The 17,814-nt window shown below is 46.9% G+C and overlaps 1 protein-coding gene across 2 annotated transcripts in view; it reads left to right on the top strand.

Moving 5' to 3' along the window:
• SLCO2B1 (solute carrier organic anion transporter family member 2B1) overlaps positions 1–16,540 on the top strand; it is a 100,013-nt gene extending 83,473 nt beyond the window's left edge. For both annotated transcript variants that reach the window (XM_024217631.1, XM_024217636.1), the window contains 4 exons: positions 4,839–5,008; positions 8,681–8,745; positions 14,162–14,282; positions 15,931–16,540. In XM_024217631.1, the coding sequence (XP_024073399.1) occupies positions 4,839–5,008; positions 8,681–8,745; positions 14,162–14,282; positions 15,931–16,105 (531 nt within the window). In that variant the 3' untranslated portion in view covers positions 16,106–16,540. The remainder of the gene's footprint in view (positions 1–4,838; positions 5,009–8,680; positions 8,746–14,161; positions 14,283–15,930) is intronic.
• The last annotated feature ends 1,274 nt before the right edge of the window (positions 16,541–17,814 follow it).

Here is a 17,814-nt window from a genome sequence, read left to right as displayed (position 1 = left end):
GGGATGGTCTAGACAGTATTTGGTCCTGCCATGAGGGCAAGGGACTGTACTCGATGACCTCTCGAGGTCCCTTCCAGTCCTAGAATCTATGAATCAAGCACTTACACACGTCCGCAACAGGTTAGTAAAACACCCCCAACCCTCGATAATTACCGAAGCTGAGTGTGGCTCTCGAGTGACACAGCGGCAGCCCGTCTGCCAGTGGGGAACACAAGATGCATCCAGAGGGAGAGACCAGTCCTGAAGAGTCCCACCACCTCCAAACTTTCCCCCCCTTATTTTATACATTAGTCAAGCAAGAAGTTTTCTTCTGATTATTGATTAACCAGGCACATCCTGCTCTTCTAAAACGCATGTATCAGCAACTTCAACACAATTCTTATCATGAAGGATGCAGGGTCAAGCTGCCCTTTCTGTGGCACCCAAAACCCCCTCCCCTCCTGCCTTGGTTAAGCTAAGTCTGCTGACTTGGCTGCTTTTAGCAATAAGCCATAGTGGTTTCAGGCACTTTTCTGGTTTGCCAAAATCTCCCCATATAAAATCACTTTACAAACATCATTAATTCTACAGACTATGAGGCAGATCAGGGCAAGAGTTCTGGAAGCTCGCTCTGTAACTGCCCTTTGCGGCCAGTAGCACGGTGATTGGTCAAATGCTGGTTTAGTGCATGTGAGCAAAACTTCCTCTAATGGTAACCCTTTGCAACTATCAGCCTGGCACTCACTTGTGACTGGGACTCGATCTCCTGTGGACCTAAGGCACTCAGGACAAGCTTGACTTAGAAATACCATGTGGGATGGGGCATCCAGGCCTCACACCGGCAAGGCTCCAGGAGGTTAATGAGGGCCTGTGGATCCAGTTGGCCCCACCCTGCTACACTTGTAGCAGATGTCAGGAGTGGAGAGGAGAGGTAAAAGGAGGAAACCAGCTAAGTTTGGGGATGACCAGGAAGGGAAGCAGAGCTCTGCTTCTCCCTTGGTGAGGGAAGCCTGCTTTCAGCCAAGTGTCTGTGACAGCTTACTGCCAAGATGAGCCTCCTAATGCATGGGAGGACTGGGCCCAGGAAGACTGGCTAAACGGACTGGCTGCATGAAGACAAACCCTGAGTAGAAAGGTGGGGTCCTGCTGAAGACGTCTCAGACAACCCTGGTTTTGAGTCCATAGCATTCCTTTATTTTTGGACTTCAGTACCCCAGAAGGGTGGGACTCAAGTGTGCCTTAGCTGGAAGGCTAAAGCATCACTGCCCTGGACCCTCGAGAGGTGACAGCTGACCATCGGAGCCCCCACAACAAGGTTAGTAGTATCCCATTGGGCCACAAGGGGCACCACAGAGATAGGCCCTGTCACACAGTGATTTACAGTCTCCAGTCAAGACTTCTTCTAAAGTCTGTCCCCAGTCAAGATCACAGCTCGCTACATACTAACATCTGATGGAGTTGTTCCTTTAGCTGAAGTAATTGATATATGGATGGTGCTGTGAGGGGAGTCTGCACAGCTTCTGTCTGTGCTGTACCTGTTTTGTGGACACACATGTCAGCCACAGGCTGTAAATCCAGTCCCTTTCGCAAGCTCTACCTTCACTCTCTGTTTGTTTAAAGGTCTATTTTAAAGAACGAGCTCCTTGTAACAACAAGTCAGTAGTGACTAAAAATAGAGAAACTGGAAAAATCTATATCCCATGCCCACAATCTGTTCTCTTCACTAGTAATATGTTGGTTATTTTTGTCCCTCTCTCAAAGGTGAGGCTTTGCATTCTCCCCCGCCCAAGCAGAGCTTTCTAATTTAATATTTCATTGAGTTTGGGCTTAGTGAAAGCAAGTGATTAATGGCCATGGCTAGAACCAGGCACAGTGGGAACAGGCAGACAAGTCTCTCAAAGTTACCCACTCCAACCCTGACAGCAGGAGTCTTGTTCACCCCCCAGGCCTAAGCACAGACTGACAGCAGTGCTGCATCTGGTGCTTTTGTGATGTATTTATCTTTTATTCTTTTGGCATAGACACAAGATGATACTCTAACCAAGAGGGGCCCACATCCATGCTCTGGGAACAGAGATGGAAATTAATATGAACAAATTCATGCCATTATGGTGTATAACAAAAGATTTTGCATTCCATCCAAAGTAAATGAATCGCCAACCCCCAGGCCCTATTAGTAAAACTCCCCTCCGGCCCTGGGATAAGAGATCCCTCCATTCTGATTGACAGTCACCCATCATTGCCTGCTGGGCCCTCTCTGAAAAAAGCGAACTAAACCATTCCAAGCCAGGAATTGCAGATATGCTAGGAACACCTCATGGTCAATGGTATCTAAGGCAGTTGACAGATTTAATAAAATCAGAATGGATATCTTATTCTTATGTGTAAAGAAGTTCATTTGCAAACTGTGCTGGGATCTACCAACTTAAATTCATTTGTGACCTGATTCCTTAAGGTTCTGAGGGCCATCAACTTCACAGCTTCACTGGCCTCCCAAGGAGTTGAGGGTGTTTAACCTCGAAGGATTGCGCCCCTTCATTGGAAGAACCCTCCACCCCCCACCCCAAAAACAAACAAACAAAGAGCTCACCCCACTCAGGATAAAAAGAGAAGTTCTAGACATGCCTGTTGGCCCTTGGATGCGGCTTTGTATAGACCTTTCAGACAGATTCATATAGTTTTGTAAAGCACAAAACTAAAATGAGGCCATAAAATAGATCAGAGACATAGGTTAACCAGATTAGATAGAAGTCAAAGGTTACACTGGCAACACAGGGGTATCATTAACACCAAGCCATCCATATCACTTTAGTGCTCCCTGACTCGTTACAGCATGCTGCTAAAGACACTGGTTCTTTTCTCAAGCTCTGAGAGCAAATTCTTCAGGATTCAGAAACCTATCGGCCAGTCCTGTTACTATTGCAGTCACTAGCAAAACTCTCATTTCTCTTCAGTTTCTATTCCACTCAGAATGAGAGAAAACCTCCTTTCTGGACAGAGTAATGTTCTCATTCAAGAATGTGTTGGGCTATTGAAAGTAGCTTCCAGTATTGATTTCCACCTCTTCACCAATAAGGTTCCAACTTTTATAGGACATAATTAACTATTCCGTTCTATATAGGTTTTTATAACTGAACGCTTAACCAACCACCTGGAGATCCATCTGTGGTGTAGTGGAAACACGTTGAACTTGAAATGTTGTCCATAACACTGCATGCTGGAGACAGTAACTGTCATTAGCAATGAGATTGGAACTTGCATATGCTTTTGAAAGTGAAAGATAGGATGCAATTACCTCACTTACAATGATTAAATATTTAACCACAGCCTTTTCATCTGAGCCACTCTCTATTTCGTGTGTTTCATGTAGCAGATTGGATAGATAATTTTATTGTGTACTTGTAGGTATTTTACTAGCTATGTAATTAAAAAGAACCTGTAAGATGGGCACACATCTATTCTTTAATTGGTCCATGTTCTCAGAGTTTTGCATCAGTATGGACTGCAGGATTTGGCCCAGATTGTAAATAATAGAACATTTCTTATGGAGCTGTGATGTCAGAGAATGGGAGGGGAAGTGGGAAACCAGCATCTATCACTGAGGAGAGACTGGTCTCCTGCGGATACCAAAGATTCAGTTGGTTCTGGCAGCTTAACCATTGATCATCCCGTTGAGGAGGGGGAAGCAAAACTTGCCCCTTCCTCAATGGAGCAATCTAAGGGAAATTCTCCATGCAATCCTCCCTCAGTGTTCTGCCCCAGATTTTCTCCCACAGCTGTTTCTGCAGGAAGATTTAATTCAGGCAAATGGACATGTTTGATTTGATTTTTTAACAAGTTGTTGTTGAGACCTCTCATAAGAGATGAAATTATCCCAAGAATCAGAGTTTGTTTCAGGTGCCAAGGTGCATAAACATCTCAAACACAAAATAGACGTGAAACAAAGGACTGAAAGCGCAAAACCTGAGGAATCAATACAAGAATGGGTGGGGAGGAGCCCTACACGGGCTGGCATGACTGATAATAGAAATGTCTCTGGAAAAGGAATATTACTAGATGGTTTCTAAAAGTGAGGAGGGGCTGAACTGAGGCAGATGTCCAGGGGATGATGAGTGCCACACCCAGGAGCAACGGCAAAGTCTTGGCCACCCACTGCTCTAAAGTCTGATGGTGATCACAGCTATCCAAGAATGCCCCGAGTCACCCTCGTGGAGTCCTTCAGGACAGAAGCCGGGGTCAGGAAGAGTGTGTTCAATAGGCACCAACTCCATGGGTGCTCCAGGACTGGAGCATCCACGGGAAAAAAATAGTGGGTGCTCAGCACCCATTGGTGGCCCCACCGATCAGTTCCTCCCCTTCCAGCGCCTCCCGCCCTCCATGATCAGCTGTTCAGGAGGCGCTGGGGGAACAGGGGGTGGAGTGAGGGCGGGGCATGCTCAGGGAAGGGTGCAGAACAAGACGGGAAGGGGCAGGGCGGGAAGAGGCGGAGTGGGGGCGGGAAGAGGCGGAGTGGGGGTAGATTTGGGGGAAGGGGTGGAGCGGGGGCAGGGCCTGGGGCAGAGTGGGGGTCAAGCACCTCCTGGGAAATGACAAAGTCAGCACCTGTGGCATGTTCCCTTCCTTACCACAGTCTGCCACTGGTCAGCTATAATAGTAATGAATTCTTTGCCTTCATCAGAAGCCTCAGATGCTAGTTAACTGCTGGAGGCTGAATATGGGACTAACTGACCCATGGTGTGATTTAGCCGGGCAAATCCTAGGTTCTTATCTACATCTGTGCCTCCACTTACAGCTGGCTGCAGTGCCTTGTATTTCCAATGGCTTCCCCCATCTCAGCATCTTCTTGGCTCTCTTTTCAGAATTACACACACTGCAGGTGCATCTCTGCAAACGGGACGGAAGGATCCGCCTCCCCCGGGACCTGTGGCACAAATTGCTTCTACCTCCTCTTACCCTTTGTTGTACTTTCCTGCCTGGCTGGAATCCTGGCAAGCACGTCGCACACACCATCCTTCATGCTCATCCTGAGGTAATGTAGGCGGGATTGTCACCACTCTCGGACCACGAGCTCTATCCGGCATCTCCCCTCCTCTGGGGAATACTCTGGAGCTGGGATGAGGAGGCTGAGTTTTGAAAACCCAAAACCATCGGTGGCTCAGATCTGAGAGCTATTTTATCCAAACCACAAACGTTCAGGGAGTGGCAGGCATGAGGGTTAAATTCAGAGCTCCCATCTTGGCACATCTCTATTATATTTATCCACATTTAACCATATATGTTGTTATTTATAGTGTGGCCACGCCTAGAGGTCCCAGTCAGGGGTCATGGCCCAGCGTGCTAGGCCCTGTACAAGTGAGGAAATGGAGCCCAGAGGGCTCACAGTCTAGGGTTATGACAAGACACTGCAGGTGGATAAGCAGACAAACAGGGACAGCGTGGGTGATAAGGTAACAACAAAGATGGGCCTGATTTGCATATGGGCCTGATTCTGATCCCCAATTGAATTGACAGCAGTGTAACCGCACTGGGGCTCACTTCACGCTGCCTTGCACCTGATTTACCCTAGTGCAAATTAAGGGTAAAAGTGGCTGTAAAGTGCTACCAGATCAGCATGACAGCATTTCCCACATGCACTGTGCCCAGGTGTTAGTGAAGGCAGTGGAGGATCAGACCCACTGACTTCACTGGAGTTATTGCTGTGCCATGCTGGTCTATGTCTTGCCATCCATCATCTGTAGCTATCCTTATCTAAATCTGCTTCTGTCTTTCTCCTTGTTTCTCCCTGTCTTTCTTAAAGTGTCTCCATCTTTACACTATAGCAAATCACCAAGACAGAAGGGCAGGTAAGCATGCCATGTAGTTCCACCTTCGGCGCTTGGCCTACTAGCTCAGTTTGCTAGCAGGTATGGGAAGCCCTGTCATGTGTCTGAGCGTCAAATAGTGCTAGAAACGAAGAGCTGCTTTACATAGAGCAGGAGAAATCATTGGGGCTGATGTTTGCCTCACGCAGACCCTTACGACAGGCTGTGCCTTGTGTTAGGAGTTCAGGCAGAGCACTTCTCACAGCAGGTTTCAGGTGCTCTTTGACTCCACAGGCTCTTCCCATCTCTTTAACCGAAGCAGCTAAATCCCTTGCAGAGTTAAAGAACAAGTCAACAATGTTAGCCACCATGACGTGTACTGTGGGGGCACTTTTCAGTGCTGAGCAGCTGTCAATATTTCAACACCATTAACCTCCCAGGGATTGGGACATTCTTGGCTGGTTCAATGAAACGGTTACTCTGTCTGTCATAGCCCATGGAAGTTGGGCTTTTAAGACTTTGTGACACCAGGGGCTACATTGGCAACTTGCTCGGAGCCAGAGGCCTGTACCTCACTCCCCTATAGATTTACAATAAAAAACAAATGGATGCCTCCATCATTTCAGCTTATAGTTTCATTCCTCAAAGGTTCTGAGGATTTTAGGCCCAGAAGAGACCATTATGATCATCTGGTCTGATTCCCTGCATAACATTGGCCACAGAATTTCACCCACTCATCCCTGCAGGGGAGGGAATTATTCTCCTCAGAAACTGCTTGTTGTTGGAATTCACTTAGGGCCAGCTCCAGCTCTCAATGAATTCAATGGGAGTCTTTTCGTTGACTTAGTGGGAGCTGCATTGGGCCCTTATTGTTGGAGTGGAAGGACAGTCTTGTACTTTAAATACAGGACTGGGCATCTGGGCCTTAGTTGTATTCCCAGCCCTACCACAGTCTACCTGTATGACCCTGGCCATGTCAGTTAATTTCTCTTTGCCCAAGTTTTCCCATTTGTAAAATGAAGCAACAATGAAGTAAGAAGCTACTTTCCTTCCTCACAGCTTCATCATCAGAGGTTCTATAGAAATGCAATGTATCATATGTACCATTTTTACTCCCCAGCAAGAGCCAGCTGCAGCTCACTGGCTTTGGCTGAATTTTTTTTACCAGTGAAATCTCCCCCATGACCTTGCTGTGACTCAGCCTCAGTTCACTTTGCACAGTGGAAGAATGTTATTAGACTCATTGAAGTGTTGGACTGGAAGAGACCTCAATAGGACATTAGTCCAGTCCGCTGCACTCAAGGCAGGACTAATTATCTAGACCATCCCTGACAGGTGTTTGTCTAACCTGTTCTTAAAACCCTCCAATGATGGAGAGTCCACAACCTCCCTAGGCAATTTATTCCAGTGCCTAACCACCCTGATCGTTAGGAAGCTTTTCCTTACGTCCAAACTAAACCACCTTTGCTGCAATTTAAGCCCATTGCTTCTTGTCCTATCCTCAGAGGTTAAGGAGAACAGTGTTTCACCTTCCTTCTTGTAACAATCTTTTATGTACTTGAAAACTGTTATCATGTCTCCTCTCAGTCAGCTCTTGTTCAGACTAAACAAATCCAGTTATTTCAACCTTTCCTCATAGGTCATGTTTTCTAGACATTTAATCATTTTTGTTGCTTTCCTGTGGACTCTCCTCAATTTGTCCACATCTTTCCTAAAATGTGGGGTCATGAATTGGACACAATACTCCAGCTGAGGCCTAATCAGCGCAGAGTAGAGCTGAAGAATGACTTCTCATGTCTTGCTCACAACAGACCTGTTAATACATCCCAGAATCACGTTTGCTTTTTTTGCAACAGTGTTACACTGTTAACTCATATTTAGCTTGTGATCCACTCTAACCCCCAGATCCCTTTCCACAGTACTACTTTCTAGGCAGTTATTTCACTTTCTGTATGTGTGCAACTGATTTTTCCTTCCTAAGTGGAGTACTTTGCATTTGTCCGTATTGAATTTCATCCTATTTACTTCAGACCATTTCTCCAGTTTGTCCAGATTATTTTGAATTTTAATCCTATCCTCCAAACCACTTGCAACCCCTCCCAGCTTGGTATCATCCACAAACTTTATAAGTGTACTCTCTATGCACTATCTAAATCATTGATGAAATTATTGAACAGAACCAGACCCAGAACTGAACCATGTGGTACCCCACTTGATATGCCCTTCCAGCTTGACTGTGAACCAACTCGCTGGAAATGGGATTATTTATTGTTAAATGTTGTTACCTTTGAGCACCCAAATACGTGCTAGGTGCCAAAATGAACATCGAAATATTTGGCCACCTGATATATCAGGAGATGCCCAAAATCCTAGCCTTGTCCTCTGCTAATACAGAGTATGTTAAACAAATGAATACTAGGAAATAACATGTTTTGAAAACATGTTACAGTAAAGAGCAGTGAAATTTTGTAAAGAACATATTGTAATATTATAAAAAAATTGAGAGATTATGAGAGCTAACCAAAACATCATGGCTGTGAAACATCTGATGGAGCAAAGTCTGCTCTCAGTTACACACATACAAAGTTTGCATGGATGTAACAAAGGGCCATATTTGTTCCTATTTCTGTGTAGGGCAGGGGTTCTCAAACTGGAGGTCGGGACCTCTCAGGGGGTTGTGAGGTTATTACATGGGGGGTCGCGAGCTATCAGCCTCCACCCCAAACCCCGCTTTGCCTCCAGCTTTTATAATGGTGTTAAATATATAAACAAGTGTTTTTAATTTATAAGGGGGGGTCACACTCAGAGGCTTGCTATATGAGAGGGGTCACCAGTACAATAGTTTGAGAACCACTGGTGTAGGGGGATGTACTAATTCCTCTTTTGTTTTTGCTTTTCAGGAGCGTTCAGCCTGAAGATAAGTCATTTGCTATTGGGATACAGTTCCTGCTGCTGAGAATTTTAGGTAAATTAAAATTTGTTGTTATGTAGCATTGAAAAGTCATAAGATATTTTGAATTCACGTGGATCAGATGGGACATCAACAGAGAAAGTCAGGTGCTACAAAAGAAGGGTATTGTTGATTCAGTAGGTGTCACACTTTTTCCTGAACCATTATTCCTAGCTATGGGGTGCTGTGTTGCTGGTTGAAGTGCCTTTTAGATAAGCAGTAAAACCAAAGTCCTGATCATCTGTAGTCATTAAAGATCCCACAGCACTTTCTTCAAGAGATGGCATGTTGGGCCCTGGTGTCCTGGCCAAATTTCAATCTGTGAATTGCATCTGAAATTCCCCTTGTAATTTCCATTCTTCTTCCCTTACCTTCCTAGTAACACTACTGTCGTGCATTCCTGGCACAGACTGCCCCATTTCATCCCAGCAAGGGATGGGGAAGAGACCTTTATACATAGCTTCTCTAAAGCACTTTGGGATCTTTCTCAAGAAATGACAGTGTCTAGAGGAAAATTATTCTTATTTGTGTCTTTGTTTGAATCATAGAATCATAGAAGATGAGGGTTGGAAGAGACCTCAGGAGGTCATCTAGTCCAACCCACTGCTCAAAGCAGGACCAACCCCAACTAAATCATCCCAGTCAGGGCTTTGTCAAACCGAGCCTTAAAACCTCTAATGATGAAGATTCCACCCATTCCAGTGCTTCACCACCCTCCTAGTGAAATAGGGTACGTCTATACTTACCTCTGGGTTCGGCGGTAAGCAATCGATCTTCTGGGATTGATTTATCGCGTCTTGTCTAGACGCGATAAATCGATCCCGGAAGTGCTTGCCGTCGACACCGGTACTCCTGCTCCGCGAGAGGAGTATGCGGAGTCAACAGGGGAGCCTGCCTGCTGCATGTGGACCCGCGGTAAGTACCTTGTAGTTCGAACTAAGATACTTCAACTTCAGCTACGTTATTCACATAGCTGAAGTTGCGTATCTTAGTTCGAACTGGGGGTTAGTGTGGACCAGCCCATAGTTTTATCTGATACCCAACCTAGACCTCCCCCACTGCAACTTGAGACCGTTGCTCCTTGTTCTGTCATCTGCCACCACTGAGAACAGTCTAGCTCCATCCTCTTTGGAACCCCCCTTCAGGTAGTTGAAGGCTACAATTTTTCCACATCCTTTCTGTAGTGGTGGGCCCAAAACTGGATGCAATACTCCAGATGTGGCCTCACCAGTGCCGAATAGAGGGGAATAATCACTTCCCTCGATTTGCTGGCAATGCTCCTATTAATACAGTCCAATATGCAGTTAGGGAAACAAGGGCACACTGTTGACTCATATCCAGCTTCTCGTCCACTGTAATCCCTAGGTCCTTTTCTGCAGAACTGCTGCTTAGCCAGTTGGTCCCCAGTCTGTAGCAGTGCATAGGATTCTTCCGTCCTAAGTGCAGGACTCTGTACTTGTCCTTGTTGAACCTCATCAGATTTCTTTTGGCCCAATCCTCTACTTTGTCTAGGTCCCTCTGTATCCTATCCCTACCCTCCAGCATATCTACCTCTTCCCCCAGCTTAGTGTCATCTGCGAACTTGCTGAACATCCATCCCATCATCCAGATCATTAATGAAGATGTTGAATAAAACCAGCCCAAGGACTGACCCCTGGGGCACTCCGCTTGATACCAGCTGCCAACTAGACATCGAGCTGTTGATCACTACCCATTGAGCCCAATGATCTAGCCAGCTTTCTATCCACCTTATAGTCTATTCATCCAATCCATACTTCTTTAACTTGCTGGCAAGAATACTGTGGGAGACCGTATCAAAAGCTTTGCTAAAGTCAAGGTGGATCATGTCCACCACTTTCCCAATATCCACAGAGCCAGTTATCTCATCATAGAAGGCAATCAGGTTAGTCAAGCATGACTTACCCTTGGTGAATCCATGTTGACTGTTCCTGATCACCTTCCTCTCCTCCAAGTGCTTCAAAATGGTTTTCTTGAGGTCCTGCTCCATGATTTTTCCGGGGACTGAGGTTAGGCTGACCAGTCAGTAGTTCCCTGGATTCTCCTTCTTCCCTTTTTTAAAGATGGGCACTATATTTGCCTTTTTCCAATCGTCCAGGACCTCCCCCAATTGCCAGGAGTTTTCAAAGATAAGGCCAATGGCTCTGCAATCACATCCGTCAACTCCCTCAGCACCCTTGGATGCAGCGCATCCAGCCCCACGGACTTATGCGTGTCCAGCTTTTCTAAATAGTCCTTAACCTGTTCTTTCACCACTGAGAGCTGCTCACCTCCTCCCCATACTGTGCTGCCCAGTGCAGCAGTCTGGGAAATGACCATGTGTCAAGGCTGTATCCCCACTTTGAACTTTAGGGTACAAATGTAGGGGCCTTCATGAAAACTTCTAAGCTTAACTACCAGCTTAGCTCTGGTCCCGCTGCCACCATTCCCAATGGATTCCCTCCCTGGGAAGCCTTGAGAAACCTTTCACCAATTCCCTGGTGAATACAGATCCAAACTCCTTGGATCTTAAAACAAGGAGAAATTGACCCTTCCCCCCTCCTTCCTTTCACCAACTCCTGGTGAATACAGATCCAAACCCCCTTGGATCTTAAAGCAAGGAGAAATCAATCAGGTTCTTAAAAAGAAGGCTTTTAATTAAAGAAAAAGGTAAAAATCATCTCTGTAAAATCAGGATGGAAAATAGCTTTACAGGGTAATCAAACTTAAAGAGCTCAGAGGACCCCCCTCTGTCTTAGGTTCAAAGTACAGCAAACAAAGATAAACACTCTGGTAAAAGGTACATTTACAAGTTGAGAAAACAAAGTAAAACTAAGACGCCTTGCCTGGCTTTTTTACTTACAAGTTTGAAATAAGAGAGACTTGTTTAGAAAGATGGGGAGAACCTGGATTGATGTCTGGTCCCTCTCAGTCCCAAGAGCGAACCACTCCTTAAAAACAAAGAGCACACACAAAAGCCTTTCCCCCCACCCCCAAGATTTGAAAGTATCTTGTCCCCTTATTGGTCCTTTGGGTCAGGTGTCAGCCAGGTTACCCGAGCTTCTTAACCCTTTACAGGTAAAAGGATTTTGGAGTCTCTGGCCAGGAGGGATTTTAGTACTGTACACAGGAGAGCTGTTACCCTTCCCTTTATAGTTATGACACCATGTTTGTGAAGACCAAAGCAAAATAAGCATTGAGTACTTCAGCTTTGTCCACATCATCTGTCACTAGGTTGCCTCCGCCATTCAGTAAGGGGCCCACACTTTCCCTGACCTTTTTCTTGTTGCTAACATACCTGTAGAAACCCTTCTTTTTACCCTTCACATCCCTTGCTAGCTGTAACTCCAATTGTGCTTTGGCCTTCCTGATTACACCCCTGCATGCTCGAGCAATATTTTTATATTCCTCCCTAGTCATCTGTCCAAGTTTCCACTTCTTGTAAGATTCCTTTTTGTGTTTAAGCTCACCGAAGATTTCTCTGTTAAGCCAAGCTGGTCGCCTGCCATATTTGCTATTCTTTCTGCACATTGGGATGGTTTGCTCCTGAGCCCTCAATAAGGCTTCTTTAAAATACAGCTAGGTCTCCTGGACTCCTTTCCCCCTCATATTAGCCTTCCAGGGGATCCTGCCCATCAGTTCTCTGAGGGAGTCAAAGTCTGCTTTTCTGAAGTCCAAGGTCCGTATTCTGCTGCTCTCCTTTCTTCCTTTTGTCAGGATCACGAACTCAACCATCTCATGAGGTACATGTCAGAATGGCTCAAAATAGCGCTCAATTCAAATAATTGTTTTTCTTATGCAGAAATTAATTTTCACCTGGCAAACACTGCTATGTGTCCCAGAAGTCCTAACAATGCACAGTTTCACACAATACAGAATGGAGAGGGAGAAGTGAGCCTGCAATTGCAATAATACCTGGATTGTGTGAATGTCCCTTATAGAAAAACAACAGATAAAAAAACCATCACATTTGGTCCAACCCCAGCCAATGCAGGATTGTTCCTTAAAGTGGTATTTAACAAGCCTGTAGCTGCCTATAACATCATGGTTTTAGCTATGTTGCAAACGATGGCTGTTCTGCAAGGACAGACCAGATGGAATTAAGTCTAGCCTGGTAGAACTGCAGGTTTGGGGCCTTGATGTCTCATTCCATTCTCAACTATAGTAACTTTTAGGCAGAAAGTACCTGAACAGCCACTCCAGGCGTTGGAGGATGTTTCTGCTAACTGGTTAAGGCATTTTCTAGTGTCTGGCCCATAGACAACTTGTGCCTCCTGATACTGGGGGGACACAATGTAAAGGGGGATGGGACGTGACCGCCCCATATGTTGCCTCTGGGAGGAACTTCCAGCCCCACCTCCCTGGGCCAAGGCAGACAATCCCAACAGCTCCTGGGAGACTAGGGCCACAGGAGTGGGGACCACATGCCTCTGGGCCTGGCTGGGGGCCCAGGGAGACTCACAGCACCAGGGTCTCCCTGGAGCTCGTGGACACCTCAGCAGGGGAAGCACAGGCAATGCCCCTACCTACAGCTGAGCAGAGGCCAGGGAACCTGCTCCTGGCACCATCTTCAGTGACCACCCGCCTTGCGTCCAGCCCAGGACTGCCATGTTCTCCTCACTTCACCAGAGTGATCTGCCGGGGTGAGGGGGTCGGGGCTCTGTCCTTCTCCCACTGCGCCTCCCCCTGGCACATTCCAGCTCATTCACCCACTCTCCCTGGCAGCCAGGCATGGGCAGGAAACGGAGGGGGCAGGACAGAGCCACTTCTCACACCAGCTCATGGTGGCTGCTCCAGGTCGCTGCCTCTGAGCAGCGCAGCAGCTGCCTGAGAGAGATCCCGGCTAGGGAGGCGGCAGCAGTGGCCCGCCCCCCTCTGCTCCCCACCTGGGCCCAATTGCTAGGGTCAGGGGCCAAGCGAGCCAGAAACATGCCGTGGTGGGGGAGGGGAGAGCTCCGGCTCGCTCGGCCCCTGTTCCCAGCGGTAGAGCCTGGGCAGGGAGCAGAGGGGGCAGGCCACCACCGCCTCTCCAGCAGGGTTCTCGCAGGCAGCCGCTGTGCTGCACAGAGCAGCGACCTGGAGTGGCCACCCTCAGCCGGCATGAGAAGCAGCTCCATTCACCCCTTCCACTCCCCACCCAGGCCCAGCTGCCAGGGACAGGGGCTGAGCATGCCAGGGGGCAAGTGCATCAGGAGAAGGACAGAGCCCCTCTCCTTCCCTGCTCCCAGGCAGGCCAAGCAGAAATCGGGGTGGGGATGGCACTTGACCCGCATGCCCCCCTATGTGTCGCCTATGCCAGGAAGACACCAGCCAGGCCACCCGCCATTCTGAAATCAGTTGAATGTAGTTTTGAAAAATGGTATGATGGGGTCTGCCCTAACAGAAAGAACTGCTTCTCATTTGACAAACCAAGTGCCCTGTGCTTGTTTTCCAGCCTGGATGCCAGGACCGGTGCTTTATGGCAGTGCCATCGACACAACCTGCATCCTGTGGGAAAAGAAGTGCAAGAAGAACGCAGCTTGCAGATACTACGACAACGATCTCTTCAGACAAAGGTACGGCCCTGTGAGGCTCCATCAGATACCGCTTGTCCTGAGTGTTTGTCTACATTACAGGGGCTACAGTGGCAGAGCTATGGCCCCATAGCTATGCCACTGTAACCCTGAAGCGTAGACACACACTACAGCAACGGAAGGGTTTTTTCCACCACAGTAGTAACTCCGCCTCCCCAAGCAGTGGTAACTAGGCAACGGAAGCATTCTTCCATTGATCTCCCCGTGTCTACACTGGGGATTTCGGTCAGTGTAGCTATGGCGCTCAGGCGTATGCATTTTTCACACACCCCTGAGCACCGTTGCTATGTCAACCTGACACCTGCTCATCAATTATTGGGGGTGGACCACATCCACTCTGACTAAATTGGCCTTCTGCATTGGTTCTCCACTTGTAAGGTAACTCCCTTTTCTTCATGTGCCAATATATATTTATGCCTGTATCTGTAATTTTCACTCCATGCATCTGAAGAAGTGGAGGGTTTTTACCCACGAAAGCTTATGCCGAAATAAATCGGTTAGTCTTTACGGTGCCACCGGACTCCTCATTGTTTTTGTAGCTTTTAAGTGTAGACCAGGCCACATTTCTTATCGTACACTGGTGGCGTCTTTAAAAGAAAATTGAGGAATCTGCTCGGAAAACAAGGTGATGAACATGGGACGGGTGGATGGATGGATAGACTGGAAAGTGGCATCATGAGATTTGCTAGCCAGACTTCCTACTCTGCTGCAGTGATGTGCAGTTAATATCTTATTAAAGAGCTCTCACAGAAACATCCCCACTTTTCCTGCCATAACCCCGGGTACAGTGAGGTACATGTACTGGCAGAGATATGGGGTAAAGGGCTGGGCCATCTGGTGATTTGTTTCTCCATTTAAATAAAGACACTTTCTCCAAATGCCAGGAGGCAGCACTGCCCAGCAGACAGACTTCTAATCAGCTGTACTTGTTGCAAAACTTTGTATTTACTACCTGAAAAATGCTGTAAGTGTGAAGCACCGTGCTCCGCTTAAAGTGGGGCAAAGGGTTTTCATGGGGTTCCGGGGTATTCTCCACAGGACAGTTTATTGAAATTACCTCACACATGGTGCAATCCTCTGGCAAAAAACAAGTTCCTCCGTAGAATGTGTATGAGCCCCCGGAGATCCCTCCTCTCTGTCAGGGATAATATAACAGTATCCAGAGATGGAATGACACCACCAGATGCAGGGAAGTCATCCCAAACCTCTCTACCAGGGACTGCACTGGCACTGCTCAGCTGAGGAAGGGCTACAGAATCATTAGGAGGTTGGAAGACACCTCTAACTGGTTGCTTACATTGAGTAGGATTTGCTATTGGCATGAGCAAGTGCTATTCAGCCTGGGTGCAGAGGCATATTCCATTTTATTTTCCAAACCTTTGCACCAGGAAAGCTATTACTGAGGTCAGTATTCAGCCGACATTTTCTTTTGCCCCTGACACATGCAGATTTCCTACCCATTGATAGGTGATACTCGCCTTCCCTATTCATTGACTGACTGAAAAAGCTCTTGACATAAACTCCACGCTCATTTGATGCATGTCCTGAGGCTTGGTGGTTGATAGATGCTGTACCCTGAAACTTTGCACCTTACCTTATTACCTTGTCCTTTTGTGTTTCTGTACTTTAGATTCCTTGGGCTCCAGTTTTTCTTTGAAGTGGGAGCTTTTCTGTGCTTCGTGGCTGTGTTCATCATTCTCAGACGACAAGAGAGGGAAACCAGGAATGCCGCAGAGCCAAAGACAATCCCAGAGAAAGAGAAGCTGGCAGAAAAGTCAAGCAAAAACCTAGACTCCAAAGTCTGACTCAGAGAACGTGAATCACATTCCATATCTGCTGCCCAGGGAAGCACACGGATTGCATTTTACTGTTACTGTGAAGGATGGATGCTTGGGATGAGACTGAACAGGAGATAAGCTTATTTATTTCCTGTCTTTATCTTTGGCAGCTACAGCTTTTGTTCTTTCGTCTTCTTTTTTTATCTGCTAGTTTACATCTACCCATGCTTGAGTGGTGCCTCGTGAGCTTGTTTGATTGGGTTAATCCCTTTGGACATTGCAGCCTTATAGAGTTAAATCTTCCTAAGCATTCATTCAGCTGGCAATCTGGATGATGCCAGCACTCTAAGTACTAATACCTACAGCTGAATTGTTTTTATAAAGGTTTTTGTACAGTACACAAATGTCTCTATGTATCCAAGTACAGTATTCTGCACTTGGCCATAAACACCAATTATCACAGCACTAGGGTACCTTCTTCTCTTCTTGTTACATTATTAGATTGCCTCGGGACCTCTGAAAACCTGGTCCTATTCGCACTGACATGACTAGGAGTGATGCTGTGCTAGATGTATGGTTGTAAGGGCTGGCTGATATACTGAAGCTCTTGTGTTGGTTGAAAGAGAGGCTGCATGTGCACGTGGTGACCAGCTAGTTGGGAGGGAGAAGAAGTGGTACTGGGAGGGAGAGGGTAGGAAGGTTGGACTGTAATGGGGTGTACCAGCCCTTTAAGCCTAAGGGGTCCAGAAGGCCACATTCCAGGGATGTGGTAAAGAACATAAGAACAGATTTAAAGAATCCTTATTGTGGTTGCAGGAACAAACCATCCCGATGTGTAGAAAGAATAGTAAATATGGCAGGCGACCAGCTTGGCTTAACAGTGAAATCCTTGCTGACCTTAAATGCAAAAAAGAAGCTTACAAGAAGTGGAAGATTGGACAAATGACCAGGGAGGAGTATAAAAATATCGCTCAGGCATACAAGAGTGAAATCAGGAAGGCCAAATCGCACTTGGAGTTGCAGCTAGCAAGAGATGTTAAGAGTAACAAGAAGGGTTTCTTCAGGTATGTTAGCAACAAGAAGAAAGTCAAGGAAAGTGTGGGCCCCTTACTGAATGAGGGAGGCAACCTAGTGACAGAGGATGTGGAAAAAGCTAATGTACTCAATGCTTTTTTTGCCTCTGTCTTCACAAACAAAGTCAGCTCCCAGACTGCTGGACTGGCCAGCACAGTATGGGGAGGAGGTGACCAGCCCTCCGTGGAGAAAGAAGTGGTTCGGGACTATTTAGAAAAACTGGATGAGCACAAATCCATGGGGCCGGATGCGCTGCATCCGAGGGTGCTAAAGGAGTTGGCGGATGTGATTGCAGAGCCATTGGCCATCATCTTTGAAAACTCATGGCGATCGGGGGAGGTCCCGGATGACTGGAAAAAGGCTAATGTAGTGCCCATCTTTAAAAAAGGGAAGGAGGAGGATCCGGGGCACTACAGGCCAATCAGCCTCACCTCAGTCCCTGGAAAAATCATGGAGCAGGTCCTCAAGGAATCAATTATGAAACACTTAGAGGAGAGGAAAGTGATCAGGAACAGTCAGCATGGATTCACCAAGGGGAAGTCATGCCTGACTAACCTAATTGCCTTCTATGATGAGATAACTGGCTCTGTAGATGAGGGGAAAGCAGTGGATGTGTTATTCCTTGACTTTAGCAATGCTTTTGATACGGTCTCCCACAGTAT

Source organism: Terrapene carolina, unplaced genomic scaffold (assembly GCF_002925995.2).
Source record: "Terrapene carolina triunguis isolate 2854851 unplaced genomic scaffold, T_m_triunguis-2.0 Scaffold244, whole genome shotgun sequence".
Classification (NCBI taxonomy): domain Eukaryota; kingdom Metazoa; phylum Chordata; order Testudines; family Emydidae; genus Terrapene; species Terrapene triunguis.
This window is presented reverse-complemented; position numbering and strand designations above follow the sequence as displayed.